Here is a 20,226-nt window from a genome sequence, read left to right as displayed (position 1 = left end):
CTCGGGAGGCAGAGCCAGGCGGATCTCTGTGAGTTCGAGGCCAGCCTGGACTACCAAGTGAGTCCCAGGAAAGGCGCAAAGCTACACAGAGAAACCCTGTCTCAAAAAACCAAAAAAAAAAAAAAAAAAAAAAAAAAAAAGAGCAGAGTGAAGACATCTATGGAGTTTTTCCAGTAGTGGGATATCATGCTGGGTGCTTTTTGTCACAGGTCTTTATCCTGTAATTCCTTCTATTTCACAAATGTAGAAACTAAGTTCTAGAATGGTTCATTATTATGCTCAAATAGCTAAGTCATAATTCTATAAGATTCATGATATGTTTAGGATCCAAAGCCTGGCCACTTGATGATGTTTTGAACATATATCATTTTCATGATCCCTTGGACAGAGGTATGGGTGGGGTAGGGGCACTTCCACTGAACATTTCAATGCCAGTTAGAGATCTGGCATTGGCAAACTAGGGCACATGTGGATGGTGATGCTGCTACCTAGCAAGGTACAAAGAAGCTATCTAGGTCCTCAGCAACTCACAGAGACTGCAGCCCCAAGACACACTAATATGGGCCTGCCAGTGAGGTCCCATGCAGCTCCTGCTGCCCCAGCCTTCCAAGGTTGGTTTCTAGATCCTAGGAGCCTCAGGATTTCTATTGGCAATGCTCCCTGCTGTAGTCCAATACATCCTCCATCTAGTGGAGACCTGGTGCCTGTGTCCCTCACCTCCGGCTTGTTACCTCTCACCAACTCTGTGCAGTGTCTCCTTGAGTTCTTATTAGAATAAACCCAATTCTCACAGTAGCCTTTCCAACTGGATGGCCACTCTGGGCTCCTTTGTGCCTCCCCCCCCCCACCTCTGTCCCTCACAAGGGCTAACAGCGTACAGGCACAGGACGGCCACCCTATATGAGGTTGGTTTGAGAGGGCAAGTCCTGCTCCACCCTAACTTTGCTTCTCCCATCTCAGCATCTACACCACTTCCTCAGAATCATCTCAGAATTCCACCCCCGGTTCCACCAGGGGGACTACTGACCTGTCTAAGCTTACCTTGATCACAGGACAGTCAGTCACTGGCCTCTTTACCCTCCTCGATTTTGTCTCTCCCAGGTGTCATCATAACCTCCACAGGAAAAAGAAATCAACAGGCATTTTCCCTCCCCATGTGTCCTTCATGACTCGCCTAATTTCTGAGTCAGATAAGAGGCCAAATAAATACATTTTGAATGAATGAATGAATGAATGAATGAGCAAGCTACTGACCTCTGACTTAAATGAAAAGCTGAGGTTTGAAGTGATTTATTTATTTTTTTCTTACATTTATTTTACTCTCTTTCCTCCCCACCCCCGTGTGCCTGTGTGTGTATGTGGTGTGTGTGTGTGTGTGTGTGTGTGTGTGTGTGTGTGGTGTGTGGTGTGTGTGTCTGGGTGTGTGTGGGGTGTGTGTGTGTGTGGTGTGTGTGTGGTGGGTGTGTGTGGGTGTGTGTGGGGTGTGTGTGTGTATGTGGTGTGTGTGTATGTGTGGTGTGTGTGTGTGTGTGTGTGTATGTGTGTGTGTGGTGTGTATGTGGTGTGTGTGTGATGTGTGTGGTGTGTATGTGGTATGTGTGTGGTGTGTGTGGGGGGTGTGGGGTGTGTGTGTATGTGTGTGTGTGGTGTGTATGTGGTGTGTGTGTGATGTGTGTGGTGTGTGTGTGGTATGCGTGTGGTGTGTGTGGGGGGTGTGGGGGGGTGTGTATGTGTGTGTGTGGTGTGTATGTGGTGTGTGTGTGATGTGTGTGGTGTGTGTGTGGTATGTGTGTGGTGTGTGTGTGGGGGGTGTGGGGTGTGTGTGTATGTGTGTGTGTGGTGTGTATGTGGTGTGTGTGTGTGTGTGTATGTGTGTGTGTGGTGTGTATGTGGTGTGTGTGTGATGTGTGTGGTGTGTGTGTGTGATGTGTGTGGTGTGTGTGTGGGGTGTGGGGTGTGTGTGTATGTGTGTGTGTGGTGTGTATGTGGTGTGTGTGTGTGTGTGTGTGTGTGTGTGTGTGGCGGTGGGGGGAGGGGTGGTCAAAGGATTATTTGCAGCAGTTGGTTGCTTCTTTCTATCATGAGGATCGAACTCAGGTGGTCAGCCTTGGCAGCAAGCACTTCTACACACTGAGCCATCAGATCAGCTGAGTTTGAAGTGATTTTGTTGTTGTGGGCCTCACGTGTTCTGCAGCATCCGTCTAGATAGTTTTTATTACTAGATCGTGTTGTGTTAAGAGCATGCTGCCAAGGGTTAAAATCCTTATGTCTTCTCTTTAATAGCACCCTAGAAACTCTCAGAAGCCTGTCTTTCTTAGCAGCACACCTTTGTCATGTATTCCATTGTAATTTCTGGCTTGAATTAAAAGGCATCATCATTTGAGAAAGTTCACCACACACACACACACACACACACACACACACACACACACACAGGCTGTAAGGAGTGAAGAATCTGTTTTCTCCCATCGACACATCATCTTCTTGGTAGGCATGATGAAGAAGGAGGAAATGCGGTCGGTTTTTATGTTTTTTTTTTTTAAATTGATATTTTCCACGATGCCATCAAAAGCTATCAGAACAGAGGGATGTTTATTTGGGTGAATCACCAGCTTTGCACAAATCCCAAGTGCTAATTGCATAATAGGTCTTTACAGAATGCCATAATATGGGTTCGGCTGGTTTTTCTGTTTTGGGTTTGAAAAATAGATTGTTTAATAAGCCATCAAAGCTATATGTTAGCCAAGTAAACAAAGGAGCAGATGTTGACTGCCGTCTTGTGCCTCGTAGACATAATTAAAGACAACGAGGCACTGGCGGGTTCAGAGAATAGAGGACAAACACAGACACAGAGAAGTGCACAATAGGACTATCGGCGTCTCTTTCTGGGCACCTGCCTTCTCAGTCTGAAATGCTGTATTATATTTCCGGTCCTGAGGAAACATGGCAAAAATCTTTTCTTTACTTATGTTAATCCAATTCATCCTGCCCTCCACTTTTCAGGAAGACAGTGTGGTAAAAGTCAGTCTTTCTCAGTGAATGAATCTGTCTCAATTTCATGACTGCTGACTGGCACCTGAGATCGTTTCAAAAGAAAAAAACAGTAATTTTTTCATAGGCATAAATGTTGATAGGGACTAGTTAGCACCCAAATTTTCATATTTATCAGGGAGATTCGCGCCCCTTTTTGAGTGGGAGGCAGAGTGGAGCCTCAGCATTAGTGTGCACATTTGTTTTTATGTGGGGAGCTACTCAGCTTTCATGCTTGGTTCCTAAAAGCTTTACACGCTTGTTTTCTTCTCCTTCTGTAACAGTATTTTGAAACGAAGTATTTCTTCTCTGCCAAACTCATCTTCTTGGCTAGCACACTCAAAGCATTGCTTTAATTTCCTAAATATTCTTGTTTCTGCCTTCCAGCTCCTACTCAGTCCTACCTTGGTTTTGAGTTCTTGGTTCTACACGGGGAGAAAAACACAGGCACATATAAACTGAAACACAAACTAGAATTAAAAATGCAGTGTAAAATAAAAACAAACCAAGAGACAAACTAGACCATAGAGTTGCTCTCTGAACGTATCATGAAAGAAATCACAACTCCAAATAAACCACATGATCATAACGTCTCTTTTTGACACTTAAAAGCAAAACAAACAACCTCTGGGCTTAAAATCCGAGCGCTCTACGGCTCTGCCGCTCACTTCAAGGAAGTTTCCTCAAGCCAGCAGCATTCTAGGCCCACAAAATAAACTCTCCCACTCGTGTTCAAAACAAGGCAGAACTCTTTTCTGATGAGGAAATAAAATTGTAGTAATTCTTAAAAATGTCCCAAATGCCATTGTTTAAAGAGCACAGGAAGCTGGTATTGGCTTGCAATGAATGAGTGGCCTTAGCTTTCAGTCAGCTCCCTTCCTGCCTGCTCTGCAGGTTCTGATGATGCAGAAGGAAGGGGATTCTAATGGGGTTTGCATCTCTTTATGCTAATAAAGTAGCATTAGCCCATTTTCACAGGCAACACCGGAAAGCAGAAGCATCAAATGAGAAACAAATGGGGCCAGGAAGCTGCCAGGAAGCCAACCCCTTTACCCCGAAGCACCTAAGACCAATCTCATCCCCTCCTTCATTCATTCTTTATAGAAAGGTAAAGCAATACCTAAGTGCATCTGATTCACACACACTTGCACAGTACACATGTGCTCACACTATGCACACATGCACACCATCTCAGAGCTCAGAGGCAGTAAAGTACTAGGCTCTTTTGATTTATGAAGCAGCCTTCACAGCATCGAGCTAACAACATGGCCAGCCAGGACCCCACTCCCTGAAATGCCTTTATGAACAGGACAAGGCCCTGCTCGTGAACAAAAGCAGCGGTGTGGCTTATAAATCATTAATACAGACGGAGCCAGGCAGGGACTGCATTCCCTGTTAGTTGAAGAGCTGTGGTTCAAGGCGGGGCTCCGGGGGCTGGAATTGGTTCTGGAGAAACACACTCTATCACTGTCTGTGGGCAGTGCCTACTAGCCCCACACTTTCTCTTTGAACCCTCTGCAACCCAAGCCCACGGCCTACTAAGTGCCCTAATGTACAAACCGATAAAATCAGCTGCCTCATGCCTGTAATCCCAGTACTCACAAGACTGAGGCAGGAGGACTGCCATGAGTTTGAAGTTATGTCACATAGTTTGTGCTAGGTCAGCCTGGGTTATGGGCTGAGAGCTTCTCCACAACTAACTAATGTGAATCCAGGATCTGCTTCAAGGAGGAAAGATGCTCAGATCACCCCCCCCCACCCCCGTTTCTAATGAGTTTTTCTGTTTAAAGCAAAGCCAAGGAGCACTCTGGTCAGTGGAGCTGTTGTATGGACAGACACCCTGGCACAGGCCTCTTAAATCAAGCTCTACCAGGAGCCTCCACAGCAGGGGGAGGCAGGACAGGCCAAGTGCTCATTGAATAGCAATGTCTCTCAGTGTGGGGTCTGAAAAACACCCCCATGGCTTTAAACATCACCTCTCCCACCTAAGTCTCTTGTTCTTTGTGTGAAGGAAAGAAGGAAGGAAGGAAGGTAGATAGATGGGTAGGTGAAACTCGAGCAGGGCTTGCTGTTACACAACTGTAATCCCAGTACCAGGAAAGCTGAGGCAGGAGGATTGCTATGAGTTGGCGACCAGGCTGTATTATACAGCAAGACCCTGCCTCAAAAGAAAATGATAAACAAATAAATAAGAAGTGAATATACTAACTCCCTGGAGGCCTATGTGTAAGATAGAATCCATGTGTAAGAGAGAATTCATGTAAATTTGCTGAGTCAAGTGCTTGCCACCCAGGACTCCATAAACATTATTGATTATGTCACTATTTTAATTATGTCGTTGTCATCATGGTGCTGAGGACAGCAAAATTCTCTGGTCCCCACAGTGGACTCACCGTATCTCTTCCTGTTTACCAAAAGAGCTTTCTTTCCTAAACTGAACCAAATGAGAAGAAGGGGGATGGGGGGTGGGAGATAAAGGAGAGGAAAGAAAAAGAAAGTGTGAGGAATCCTGAGTTTGACACAGAGACCCCTAGTGGAAGGAACTGAAATCGCACCAGCAGGCAAAGACTCCATTCATTCTCTTCCTGCTTCAGCAGCTCCTTGGAATCCTTAGAGAGAGAGGAAGGAGCTGAAGGGGGGGCAGGGGGTGGGGTGCGGAGAAGAAAGCAAAAAAGGGAGAAAAAAAACAAATGCATAGCTTTCTGAAGATTATCTGGATGAGCGAGCCTGTCAGCCCATGTAAGCAGAGGCAGTGGATGGGGAAGTCAGGCGCAGGGCTATCCATAGGAGGTGCTTTTGTGTTTCCAGAAACTCCAGGAGTGACCCAGATGGAGTCCCTTACACCTTGCTTTTATGTTCCCAGAATAAAAGGAACAAATGATCAGACAGCAGGAGCTCTGCTCCTTCCCACAACACTGAGACTGGACCTGTGTGCTTTAGCAATCCTAGCGCTTGCTCTGGTATCAGGGACCCAGGCACGCCAACCGCACCAAGACTGCTCTGGACTCGCCACATGCGTGCAGCCACTCACCATGTTGAAGCCTATTGGATTCTGCATCAGCATGTCCTGAATCTCCAGTGCCATGGCACAATGATGTTCTGAATAGAAATAAATGAAGCCCCTGCAGTGTGATTCTGTCAGCCTTTGAAAGTAAATAACTTTGCTACTGACAAGAGCAAGATGATTTTTACGTTTCCTCTTCCTGCCATGGAGCATTAATTGAGCTATGCAGCCATATCACAGTCACCAGCAGCAGCAGGAAAGACCCAGAGGAGGAAGGGGAGTGGAGAACTGAGCAGACAGGATGGATGAGAGACCCCAGTAACCACAGAATCCTGGGGCCTGTCACCTCAGCAGGCCAAGGGTACAGCAGTACTCCCATTCGGGAGAAGTGGCAAACAGAAGTGGGCAGTTTCCAGGAGCTGGCCCTGTGTTATCTTAACACACTTACCCATCTCTTTAACATCTACATTGAGAGTTTACTTTTTTAGTATCTTGAGCATCTACAGGCTATTTGCTGCATCTCAAGCCCGAGTGGTATCCCACTTCATCTCACCAAGAACAATATAAAATGGCCATTCTCATCTCGATTTTTTCCGAAGAAGCAATTAAGGTCCAAATCAAGTTAAGTGACTTGCTCAATTCAGTCAGATCAGCTCATGAATAATGGAGTTGGGATTAAGCCTCGGAGCCTGATTTCTGCTCTATACACAAGGGCAGGAGACACCTGCTTTTTGCAAACCATGTTTTGAAGGGAAAGTTAACACTCAGACTTCTAAGGGAAGACCAATTTTTGAATATAAACCAGAAGGACTCTCTCCCTGTATAAGATTCCACAGTGGCTGCTCACTGTTCCTGAAACATTCCAAGAGAGGGGCATCATGTCTCAGCCCAAATCCTCTCCTGAGAGCTGAGCACTATCCAACCTAGGCATAGAAAGCATTTCTCCTGGAAGGAACACACAGATGCTTGCTGCTATTTCCAATAAGAAAAATCCAGTTCTCCAGGTGAATCTCAGGCAAACATCTGCTGCCAAGGGAAGAAAAGACTCATTAAAGCCAAACCCCTCCTTGTATTTCACTCCTGAGTCCAGGAAAATCTGAGGCCCTTAAATCCTAAAGCTGCCGTACTTTGCTCCATAGCCACAGAAGAAAAAACAAAATAGTCATTAAGACCCTGAGAACACACACTGGCCTTCTGCACATTCGGCATTCCCACACTGCTTCCTATTCTGTGTCCTGAAACAATGCAGAGGAAAAGATCAACACTGGGTGCAACTGCGTGGCAAACAGAGCTTTGATGGGCCCTGAGGACCACAGCGGCAGCCTTCTGACCCAGCCCACTGTAGCAGAGCCCTCTGTATACCGTAAACACTAAATGTAGGGATATCTGTCCTTTGCTGTGGGCTACTAGCTGGGCAGAGGTGACATGAAGAAAGTTGTAAGTTAATTATATAGTCTTGTTCTTTGCATATTGGCTCAGAGGAGGGAAGAAAGAATGCCAGAAGATTCCTAACACAGGCAATGGGCCAAGCTGATGTGTGTCTAAATGCAGTATTGCCTTATGGTACACAGGTAAATGATGCTCTTCCAGGGATAGAGAAGCGCTGGGCTTTGCTTACTAATGGCATCTGGAACCCTGTGGGAGTTCAGCAAACACAGAATGAGCAGAGTATAGTGATGGTCCAGGTCTGTCATTCCAGCAACTAGGGTGATTGAGGTAGGAGGAAAGAAAGGTCAAGGCCAGCCTGGACAACTTACTAAGCCCTCGTTTCAGAATAGAATGTAAAAAGAGGCCTGAGGGTAGATGAAGGTCAGTGGTAAAGTACTCAACTAGTATGTAGTGCGTTCAGCCTCATCTGACACAATAAATGAGCATATACACACATACATACACTGTGTGAACTCTACAAACCTGGAACCAGTGAGCAAGCATGGGAGTGGCTGTTGGTTTCTATGAATCCTGGAAAACTTATCACCACTGTGACTGGCCAAGGGTACTTGCCAACTTAAATGTAGGTTCATTTTGAAATTAGTAAAGATATGTCATCTGTGGTAATGAGGAGGTTGGTGAAAATGAGGAAGGAGCCGATTGAATACCTGAAGGTGGAGAAAGAGTGGGCCATACTTGTCTGGCTCTCACCGACTCCCTCATCACATATGACCCTTGACAAGATTACCAAGTGGCCAGCAGGGGCTCTGGGACCTCTTGGTGAATACCATTCCTTAGGAGTCTGATCAAACTCCTGTGCACTCACTGTCCCTGCTTCAGGGCCACACCTCACAGGCATCATTCTACACTCCTGGAAAAACTGTCTTTCATTAGGTCACCTTTCCATCCTGTGCCTCACTTCAAAATAGAGTGAGACTACAAGACAGACTCGGTGTTTCCCATACTCTGTCCTCCGAGACTGGAGAACTCTGCATAAGACCCATTTGACTGTTCCACATCTCTGTGTATCTAAGTGTGAGATTTTCATGGCATCTTCTGTAGCTGAGAACAATCCCTTGAGTGTGTGTGATTGTGTGTGTGTGTGTGTGTGTGTGTGTGTGTGTGTGTCTGTGTGATTCATGTGTGCTTGTTGGTGCATATATGTATGTGCATATGTGTGCATGAAGGTCAGAAAACAACCTGTCCCTCTCCTCAGGCTTTTTTTTTTTTTTCTTTCTTTTGTAAAGATGTGGTCCTCTTATCTCTGCCTCTCCAGTGCTGATGCTTAAACATGGGCCAGCAAACCTGCTTGGTTCCCCATTCCCCCAAGTGTTAGATATTATGCACAGGTCTTCACCCTTGTGTGGCAAATGTTTTACCACTTAAGCAATCTTCCCACCCCCATTCCTGCTCTTTTCTACATCTAAACTGCTTTCTCTAGCTTTTCCCAGGCCCAGTATCCTTGCATCTCAGGTCAGAAGAACCATCACCTCTCCAAAGACTCTTCTGAGCTTTATCTACCATCCTCTTCATTTCCTACTTTATGCTCCCTAACCTGAAGCTATTTTCTGGGTTCATCCCTGTTCACATTCACCTTTTACTGGAGCCTCAGCCCCACAACATCACAGATACTTCTTAACATACTGAAATGGTAACAACACTTGGAAATAATTTTCACATAAACAAATGACTATACTGTACTGGACACTATATGTAGGTACAGGTGGTAGGCACTGTCTCCCCTTGTTTCCTGGTTCTATCATGTCCAGACCCACACATTCATCTATTGATCTCTTTACTAAACAGCTACACCCTCTGTACATCAGCCCTGAGGCATTGTGGGTGAAATTAAGGAAAATAACAAAAGATTTCAACTATCTCACTGGAAAGCTCAGAAACAATGCTCTGGAAACAGTCAAACACTTATTAAAAAGAAGAAATGCAGATCAACATTTCAGTAAAAAAAAAAAAAAAAAAAAAAAAACAAAAAACAAAAAACAAAAAACAAAACAGTAGAGGAATCCAAAGAAAAGGGTCCTGGGCAATAGACATAAATCATCTTTTGCTCTTTCTCAGCCAAACAATCACAGCTTCATTATGCTGGAAGAACGGAAACAACCATAAACCCCCCACTTCCCAGCCTTGTCAGGGGTCTAGGAATTCCTATCACTGCCCTTTCCTAACCTAAGGAAGTGCTTGGACACTGGATTTGGGATTCTTGGCTAAACCATCTCCTAATAGCTTCCTCTTGTAAGGGCAGACTGTGTGACCACTGCTCATTTCCCCAGCTGATTTGCACTCAGCATGGTAGACAGCCAGGACCATTCTAAGCTATTGTGCTGAAGAGCTGACCCTATTTGACACAGACTCCTCCTCAATAGAGCCAGCAGAGGCAAGTCACATCAGGGTGACAGCCACAGTCCAGTGCTCAGCCCTGAAAGACTCTCCCTAGCAGCACTGGAAATAGGCAACTTTATTGATGAATGGAACTTTCTATGCTTTTCTTAATTGAATTAAGCAGCACACTGGGACACCTCTCCCTGTCCATTAAAGAAGTCTCTGCAGATGGGGCAATTACGTCCATGTGTGCCAACCCTGCCTCTTTCTCAGGATGATACCCCATGCCCATCACCAACCCCCTTAGGCACAGATGCGCCAACTTGATTTTGTTTACTATGCCACAACGTCTTTCTCTTCCAGAAGACTATGATTTGCCTGATAAACTACACTGCTTTTTACCAGCCAATATGAATAAACAAGCATTATGTTTTCTCTTGGGGCAGGGAGCTTGGTGAAATGAATCAGAACCTCCTAAAAAACAATTGTCTACCCTCAGCACATCAGCTACCGGACAATCACTCAAGGGCCGGCTGTAAGAAAAACAGATGGTGTGTGAGCACTAATGACATGGGCTTTCTCCATTCCCAGCTCAGGCAGAGCTGCTGGCTTGCATGTTCTGACACACAACCTACCACGAAATGGCAGGCAGAGAGGGATGGCACAGGAGACGCCCGTCTGTGGACAGACAGATGCATTATGGTTTCCACTAATGAACATCGCTTTAAGTGGTTTTAACGAATAGGCAGTCCAGGTAACTTTACAGTCAATAGGAAGGAATGAAGCCCATTTCAAGATACCTTTTTCTCCATGGGGGTAAGACAAAGAAGCACCCAGTCCACTGGATGCTGGGTCTCACCCTGTTCAGAACAGTTCCACCACACATACCTTCTTTCTTTCTTTAGAAAAAAAAAAATCAGAAAAAACAGCAGGGTTTGTTAATCAAAAAAATTATAGCAGACAATACCTGAAGACAGAGGCAGGCTGACATCTCACGACAAACAGCTAACCAGGCCTACAAATGTGCTCATTCCAGCCACTTAGATCCCTTTAAACAATTCAGACATGAAGATAATCTATCCTAATTCTTTTCTGCATTATTGACACTATTGACTACCCCCAATCCACAGCACTATCTAATAAATCAGTGTGGGATTAAGCCAAGAAGAAAGAATGTGATAAGGTGTCATTTGTCCCCTCCGTAAATCAGCAAATGGAGAGACGCAAGGGGAGTCACCGCGGTGAGAACTGAACTTTCCTACGCAGCAATAATTGTTATGCCTTACCTAATGTGTCCCAAATTTATAACCATGGCTGGTGCATAGAGGCAGGCCCCCGCACCACCACCACCATCCAACCTCCATGAGAGAGCCCTTCTACCCCAGTGAGTTTTTACACTGAGCAGCACTTTCTAATTAAAGACAGAAAGGGCTGATGTGCGGGTTTCAGTTCAATTGCTTTCGATCTGAAGGTGTCCACCATGAGCAATGGCTTCATTTACCAGGAATTACCCTTTGTACAAACCACTTCACTATTTAAAACAAAGCTCATGCATCACCATTAGGTGGGGAAAAATGACCCATCTTTGGATATTGACAGTGGCGTGGGCCACTTTAGAGGCCCCCTTTTCCTCCCCTCTTTAATGTGGATTTTAAGTATTTGACTCGTTGTTAAATTTGGGCTGATTAAAAGGTTGGGAGTGAACAGCACTTGACAGATGAGAAGGCTTCGTGGAACAGAACTGGAGACAGTGAGGGTGGGGGAGGAACAAGGAGCAGTTCATATGCTACTGGTTTTCTTTATAGAGTCGGGACTCTGCCCAATACAGCTCTGGAGCTCTGGGGCCTGACTTTTAAATTAGAAAACAAACCTGAGTGTCTGTCCTGCCTGCGTCCTCAGCATTCCCTACAAAGAAATGGGTGCCTAGTGTTTGTTCCCCTTGATTTAGAAGAATTTTGGAGAGAGAGGGGGAGAAAGAGACAGAGAGGCAGACAGAGACAGAGAGACAGAGAGTATGAGCATACACATATTGTTTTTTATTAAGCAAACAAAATAGATTCTTCTTTGATCTCATTGACAATAAGCTCCAAATTTGGAACTGGAATTCAGAATTCTCCCTCAAAGTAAGGATGTTTAAATGAGTACCCAGTTAGGAGCTCTAGAAAGATATTGCACTGGGAAGTCAAACTGTGGGACTATGTCTCCGTCAAAGGAGTCACAGAAAAGAACCACTGCAGTGCATCAAGACCCAAGGCTGAAGCATATACTTCACCTCAACAGTGAGAAGAAAGGCCAGCTGCTTCTGCAACTCTTCATCCTTTCTTTCTAGAAGTAGGCTACAGCTGTAAACCCATGCAATGTGCTAGCAGTGTTTAAGGGTACATGTATGTACATGTGCAGACATGCCAGTGATGACATCATTGGCTGGAATATTTAGATGCCAAAAGGGCTACCAAGCTTTATCTCATCTCATATTTCCTAACTATGGTAATGGCTTGGGTGTTAGGAAAAGGGAGGAGAAGACAGAAAAAAATAGAAAAAAAAGAAGAAATCATAAACTTTAGGAAAATATTCATGTATGGGTATAGATGAATTTCTAAAAGGAAGTTATTAGAAAATGTAAACAAATGATACAAAATAAGTCAAACAATGCAAACACCAAAGACACCACTTCTTTGGTCTGAATAAATAAGCTATTTGTAGCAAAAGGGTTATGTTGTTTTCACTTGAACATTTAGGGTATGCTCCCATGGCTGAGGCATCCTAATTGATTTTTTGTTTTCATGAGTTGTCTTAAGGACAAATCTGAGAGTATTTAAGAAGGAATGGGATGTTAATACCAAGGCCAAGGAAAACATATAACAGAGTCATTTTCCTTGAGTGCTGGATAGGAGATAGTTCTTATACAAGACTTCATTCTAAGATAAAACCTTTCAGTGAAAATCCAGGAATCCCAAACATGTGAGACCATGTGCATGGATAAAAACTGGATGAGAAATGTTTCAAAAAAGATAGGAAGATTTTAATTATTTTCATATGTAAACTGGTAATGAGGATGACAATAGTTTATGGCACATGCCTTTTTTCTACATACAAAATGAAATGATTCTAATGAAGGTATTGTTAATCATAAATAAAGCATGATTCATTCATCTATTTGATCAATTTGCTTTGAAAGTATGAACTATCTCTCTGTTCATCAAACACATGGATATGTAATACTAGCTATAGATTAATAGCAGAAAAAAAGTATAGCGGTTCCACACGGGCAGAAGACATGTAGTCTGTATTGGTATGTGGCCTGTGGAGATTAAAGGGACTGTCTCCTCTCTAAATCAGCCAGTTGTCTGACCTTGACTTTGAATCATGGCATTAAAAGGCCAGAAGAGATGACCCCAAGGCACAGGTCTCTTATAGTGAGTTTTTGGAAAGGGTAGTGGTAGCCGCTAAAAACCCGATTGTAAATAGGATAAGCAAAAAAAAATGTCTGCCTGTTTTATACTTCTGAATTTTAGTAAACCTCAGTAAGAGGCATACTTCTGTCACTCACAGCTGTTCTGACCCCATGCGGCACTCATTCAAGGGGAGAACACATTGAGACCTCATTTCAAAGCCCATCCTCCATCTACCTTCCTGGGGAGCTGTGCTGTTGATTCAGTCCCCTCTAAATATTTGTTATGGCTGCCAGCACTTCCTGTGAGGCTCCCTCTCCATAGCAGGTGCATCCCACAGTGGGAAAGCCTTGGTACCACATGATACACTCATCGTTTTCACAGCAAGAATAGGTTCTTGTTCAAAGCCACTGTCCTCCTTCCTCAGTTCTTCAATGAGCAAACCAGTTTAATGATGAAGCAGAAATACAGATTAATCAAAACACATGAGCACCAAAAACACAGAAAGCACTGAGCACCTATAACATTCTATGTTCTAAATAACATTATTCCAGTTGATTCACAAATAAAATGAAAGACATGAATATAGGATTAAAAAAAACAGTCTAAAGATCTGATTCAATCCAGCTGAGGCTTAGCAACTAAAGAAATGCTTACTGGGATGTTCCAGTGGTAACTGATGTAAAACGCACACAGGCACTTGACACACATTCACAGCTGTGGCAAAGAAATAGTAGAAGCTGGTGAATCATATATTATCAATAATATTATCAATACATACCTAAGAGATGCTTCCTCGTATTGTTACTAAGTGGGAAACAAAATAATACAAATACAAGAATAAACGGATTTACTCACAAGATGTTTTTAAAGGGGCTGTTCTCAAAAAAGACTAGCAGCAGTAAATACTCGGAAGAAAAATTTGGCAGCCAAGCTGATAACAAATTACCCAAATGTTCAAACCAGAACCCCTGACATTTTATGAAGACATATATTCCTGCAGCACAAATTAGAGTGGGATATCTTTGAGGCAAGGGGCTCCTTTCAACTCTTGAAAGGAAGTTTGGTTAACACACACACACACACACACACACACACACACACACACACGTAACCAACCGTGTCCTTAAAATGAATTCATGGAAAGGCAGGCAAAAGGATTACTCCCAGTGAAAACTTCATAGGACAGAACAGAAGTAGTGAGGTCATGGATTCCCACCAGCAGACAAAAACCCTCTAATCTTGCCAACTCACAGGCACAGACCCCGCCCCATGACACAGCCGGCCTGCCTCCCCACAGGACAGTGTTAGGTGGTTTCCAAAGCCCTGGAGTAGTAGACAGGTCAGAAGCCTTTCTAGTAAGGGAGGAGGAGACCCAGTGAGGCCCAGAGCAGATACTCGGAGCAAGAACTGAATCCAAAAATTCACAGATGTGCTGTGGACTGGATGGGAATGAAGCCAGCAGACATCCGGGAAAGACCACTGCCAGGGAGTGGACAGGCCTGGGGTACAGAAACAACCAAACAAGCAAACAAAACCACCCTACATTCAGGCCAGTCAAGACAGCATCTGCCCATGCCCACCTAGTGCTGGGGAGTTTCAAAGAAGATTGGGTTGGGGGCTGTCAAGCTCCAGAAATCCCAGTGTTCTGATTCTTGTGGAATGGATAAATACCACAGACAAACTTAACAAAGATCTCTCTCTCTCTCTCTCTCTCTCTCTCTCTCTCTCTCTCTCTCTCTCTCTCTCTCTCTCTCTCTCTCTCTCTCTCACACACACACACACACACACACACACACACACACACAAACATACTTGCACAGTACATGCATACTTTGTGTCAATCATTGAAACAGCTGAATTAAAACTACAGGCATCAGGATGTCTTCACAGAACCCCAAACTCTCTCAACATCCTAGGGATCTCCCTCCCCTCACCTCTGGGACTTCTGACATGAGAAAAGATGCTCACAAGAAAAAAGCAGTTTTTCATTTTCAAATTCCCGGTCCCTGAGGCTGGAAATCGGTGTTCACAAAGTATTCAGACAGGTGAATTAAAATAGTTATTTTGGCTTGACGGAAAACCAGAGGCTTCCACCCATCCTCATCTCGTCCCAGGCTCGAGCCCCCCAACCCAGCACCCCCCCCCACAACGCGCAGCCCACTGAAGCGGTACCCAGTCTGGCCAAGCTGAGAAGGAGCTGCCGCCACCGAGAAAGAGCCGCGCGTCTTACCTGCTGTAAGTACATAAAAGTCAAGGCACACGAGAGCTGGGGACACATGCCCACGTTGGGGAGTGCCACGCAGGTGGCCCCCGTCAGAGGATGCTGCATCGCGATTCTCGGGTGCCCGCAGAGCGAGAGCGGAGATGCTCACATACAATCTACAATCGTGTTGCCTTTTTTTAAAAACCCTCTTGCCTAGTCGCTACTGCTTTTTTTTTTTCCTTTTTAATTTTTTGCTGATTATCTAACTCACACAGCAGTGGCTGTCCCTCTTGCTCTCTCTTCCTCTTTCGTCTCTCTCTTTCTCCCTCCCCCACCGCACCCCAAGAGAGTCCCTCCTCCCTAGCTCTCCTCGCCCTCGGGTTTGCTAGTACCCAGCGTTCATCAGCCTTCAACTAAAGACACTTGGAGAGGCTGGGAAGTAGTGTTGGCTCCCCTTGGCTTATCGGGCCTGTTGTTGGAGCGCTCTTAAAGTGGAAGGTGCCCCTCACCCCACCCCCTAAAGGTGAAAAGAATGGGCAAAGTCGACTTCTATGAAAGACAGGGGTTAGGATGCCCTGATAGAGACGCTAGAGGGAAGAGGGAGAGATGGAGTAGGGAGTGGGGGAGGAGAAAGGAGGGGAGAGGAGAGGGAGGGGGAGGGGAGGGGGAGTGGAGGGAATGAGGGAGAGAGGAAGGGAGGGGGAGAGAGGGAGGGGGAGAGGGGGGAGAGAGAGAGGGAGGGAGAGAGAGAGAGAGAGAGAGAGAGAGAGAGAGAGAGAGAGAGAGAGAGAGAGAGAGAAGAGGGGGGTTGACTCACAGCTTCACTGTCGCTCACTCGCTTGGTGCTGATGCTGGGAGTCTTCTCATTTGTCAGAGGTCCAGGGGCAGGGTTGTAGGTCTCTTTCTTTCTTTTTTAAAAAGGACTCGCCAAAATTTAAATTTTGTCTTCTAAAATCTTCCGAGGGGAGGGAGAGGGAGAGGGAACGTATGAGCGCCCCACATCTTCAGCAATCAAAGGAGCTAGACCATTAACTAGACTGCTCAGCTGGGACCCTGAGGAGTCCGGGAGATTTTCAGCCGGCGGTTTGTTTGCCTGACTCCTTGGCAAATAAACACAAGAAAAGGGATTCCCCTTTTGTAAGAAGCTTGGGGGTGATGGACACGCCAGGGGTTGGGGTGCTGCGCCGGGGTGGGGGTGCGAGAAGGAGGTTCCCCCCCCCCCCCCGCCCCGCCCGCTGCTCTGGGGGCACTGCTTTCTCCCTGGAATCAGCCTACCCGGGCAGGCAGCCCCAAGCAGTGCGGCTTAACCGGAGAATTCGCGCAGCTGTTACTCTAAAACACCAGCTCCAGGTGAACACGAGGGGCCTTCTCCCAGCCTAGAACCCGCTGCTCTTCTCAAATTATAAATACACGGGGTAGGCAAAAGTCTCTGTCTTATAACAGATTACTGTTCGTGATGCAGAGAGCAAATTGAAATGGTTTTATTTTATATTTTCCCCTTTTGCTTGGCCTCCTTGGCCAAATTAACATTCCACTCTTGCAGGCAGATCTTCACCCCTCCCCTTTATCTTATGAAGTAATAATTATTCATTAGTAGATTTCGTTAGTCTTTATGCAATAAAAAAGGGATGTGATCTGTGAATTAAGAGAAAATATGAAGACTCTAACTCGTCCTTGATTCCCACAAGGGGGAAAATCCTGGCAATAGTAAAATCATGATCAGGAATAGTTGCCATATTTTATATAGATTTATTTTGAGCCAGCGATTGGGTTTCTTCTTTATTCTCAGAGCAAAGTTCCACTAGATAGCATCCTTCCCTGGTTGCTAGGTTCCCTAAAAGAATTCCAGGTGAAGATTGGTACCAGATCTGCAGGATAGAACTGGCCCCCAGAGGGGAAACACTTCTCTCTGAAGTGGACACTGAGGCAGGACCCTTGGATTGGCCTCTCCATAGGCCATCCCCACGGGTGTTCCCCACACAATTCCAGCAGAATGAAGCCTTCTGGACTGATCCCTCAGTTTGCAAGACACAATTCTCTTGGCAGACTAATCAAAATGCTTTCTGATGGGCAGGGAAGGAATGATCCCACAGTTCAGCACTGTTCTTCTGAAATGTTATCAAAATCATGTCGTCACTGTGTCCCAATCTGACTGGTTGCTCATTTCCACCTTCCACCTTGCAAACCCCTTCTTCCAACCACTTGGTTGCCCCCCCCTCCTGCCCTAGGCACTCAGTAGCATGTTTAACCCTTTGCAGTAGCTGTTCAGAGGGGCTGGGAGAGCAAAGGCAAGTGCTCCTGGGGCTGCACGGTGGGGGGGGGGGTTAGGAGGGCTGACAAAGAGAATCCTGAAAAATGCTCACTTCACATCGTCTCAGAAATCAATGGCACCTGTCACACAGGCTCTGAGCCACACAGACCCCAAGTACCTCTCTCCTTATTTCTCTCCTTGTACTTTGTTTTATTTTGCAATTCCTCAAACCAATGAGAACGAATGAAAGACTAGAGATCATGGCTCTCTGGTCTCTCTTGTCTTCCCAAGCTTTTTCTTTTGCTTTAAGCAATTTTTTTTTTCTGAACAACAGGGATTTATTTTTGTTTTTATTTTTTTCAGTCTCACACCGGAGAAACTACAGTGTTCCAAGGACAGGGTAGAAATTTCTCTTCAGCTCATTTTCATAAGGAAGGAGATAAGTAAAACCTGGTACTTTGTTAAGACCTTATCTGAATGGTTTAATGAAAAACAAATACATCCTGGAGTAAGAGTTTTCACATGCCAGGAGCCCTATTTCCTCCCAACATGAAAACTCTCAGCGAGGACTGACTTCCTTCAAACCCACTTTGAAGTAATGGCTCTCCCTTCCCCTTAGATGGCTGTCTTAGAGTCAGCCACATTGGGAATCTGTCAGTGAAGCAATGAGCTCACAGCCCTCCTCAAACCAAGTCAAAATGATTTGGAGGCAGATTCTGTTCTCTGGACCAACCAGCTCAAATGTCCCTGCACAGTGTGAGCATACAATCACTAAGTGCTCTTTTCCTGGACACTTTGGTTATGAGAAGCCACTTAAACAGAGGAATGACTTTTATTCCCCTGTGGGTAACATCAGTGTAGAGCACTGAAGGACCCCCAAATCAAAAGGCATAGTCTTTCTGTGATCATTTTGATATACCAATGGCAAAACTGGTGAGGCTTTGTAGATGGCATCCAGGAGTGATAAATCTCAACCCCATCTCAATGATGTAAAAAGGAAATTCTTTCTACATCATTTAATAGGAAAAGAGAGGGAAGATAATGTACATGTTTCTTTCTACAAAGAGTCCCTGCCACTTGAGATTACTTGCATGTATGTGCTGTCTGTGCATTTGGGGGCTGCCCTGCTGGCTTTCAGCTACAAGGACCCTTAATTGAATGGCTATAGATGCCCTGTAAGAAGCCAGAAGGCTTAAGGAAAGACAGTAAAGAACAATAACATGTTCAAATGGTACTTTCTTTGAAAGCAACTGCCCAAGTTCTTATTTGACCCAAACAATAATGTTTGCAACATTTTCCTGTCTCCCCCAAATTTGTCAATGAGCTAAGAGAATGAAATAAGTCATTTTCACCTCTTTTCATTTCTTATTGTAATTTCCTAAAACTGTCAATACAGTAAACTTGCCTCGAAGGGATCTTTGCATGTGAATTGCCATGTATCGGAGCAAGAAAGACTTTGGTAAGACTGAAGAAAGGACATTTGGATGTAATTAATTCATAAGTAATTCAGACCACTGTGTTAGCTCAGTGACAATATCAACATGAAGCTTAGCTAAATTTGAATCTCACTTCCAAATTTTAATACACATAACAACATATTTTCAATCTTCTATCAAGAAAGAATAAAAGAAGCCTTTTTAGAGAACTTTATTATTTATTATCTTATCCTGAGCATCATTTTGATTGACTGCCTTGCAAACACTTGAACGCAATTTAGTTAGTATTAACCTCAGTCCAGGGGCTGTCCCAGTCCCTGGAGATGTATTGGCCCAGAGAGGACAAAACAAAGACCCCTCACATCATAGAGCTTATATTCAAGTATGCGTGTGTGTGTGTGTGTGTGTGTGTGTGTGTGTGTGTGTGTGTGTTAAACAATGAAGATAAGAAGCAAGTAAACTTGTACCATAACATAAAGGAGTGGGTGCTTTGGGAAAAGGGCAAGAGACAAGTCAGATGAGGGCATGCTGGAAGTCGGGGATGGAGAGACTGCAGTCAATACTAGCAAGTGTACCAGCTCTGTAAAATGCAGTGACAGCGTTCAGAAAGCCCCCTGCTTCCTGCTCTTTGCAATTTGATTCAAAGCCTCAGGGTTATCTAATAGATGGATTTTGGAACTCTCTGGGGTCCATCCACAAAACAGCAATGGGGAGCTTGTACTCCTAATGCCACAAAATTGGAGAGCTTTTCACATCCATATTTGATTACTAGATGTGCAGAGTTTAATGCACTGCCTAAGAACATAGGATACACTCAGACAATACTAACTTTGAAGGGTGAATGCATGGATGTGTGGGTAGGTGAATGGATGAATGGATGCAACAGGAACTTGGATTACATGACCTCTTGCTGTCTATTTCAACTCAAAAAGTACAGATTCTTGGCTAGCCTTTTACTTCTTCCAAGTTGCCATAAAGTCTCAGTCCCTGATGCTCCCTCCAGGCCACTCTGCAAAAGATCCATTTTCACACACAGTTCTCCAGGTAAAAGCATCACTCCCTATCACTGAGTCACTGAAGATGCTTCACCTCAGACTCACTCAGATGAGCTCATTGTGAACAACGGGCTTCCTCTCTGGCAG

General features: G+C 44.9%; 1 protein-coding gene across 23 annotated transcripts in view; it reads right to left on the bottom strand.

Moving 5' to 3' along the window:
- The window catches only part of Rbfox1 (RNA binding fox-1 homolog 1), a 1,601,479-nt gene that overhangs the window by 356,490 nt on the left and 1,224,763 nt on the right, over positions 1 to 20,226 (bottom strand). Inside the window, exon 1 of one of the 23 annotated variants that reach the window (XM_028872937.2) lies at positions 15,425 to 16,038. The exons of 18 other annotated variants lie outside the window; for them this stretch is intronic. In XM_028872937.2, the coding sequence (XP_028728770.1) occupies positions 15,425 to 15,523 (99 nt within the window). In that variant the 5' untranslated portion in view covers positions 15,524 to 16,038. Of the gene's footprint in view, positions 1 to 15,424; positions 16,039 to 20,226 lie in introns of those variants that run through there. 4 more of the 23 variants (XM_028872924.2, XM_028872925.2, XM_028872941.2 and 1 more) reach the window with 4 other exon arrangements.

This window comes from Peromyscus leucopus, chromosome 8b, assembly GCF_004664715.2.
Source record: "Peromyscus leucopus breed LL Stock chromosome 8b, UCI_PerLeu_2.1, whole genome shotgun sequence".
Classification (NCBI taxonomy): Eukaryota; Metazoa; Chordata; class Mammalia; order Rodentia; family Cricetidae; genus Peromyscus; species Peromyscus leucopus.
Note: the sequence above shows the minus strand (reverse complement) of the source record. Positions and strands in the feature narration are given on the sequence as shown.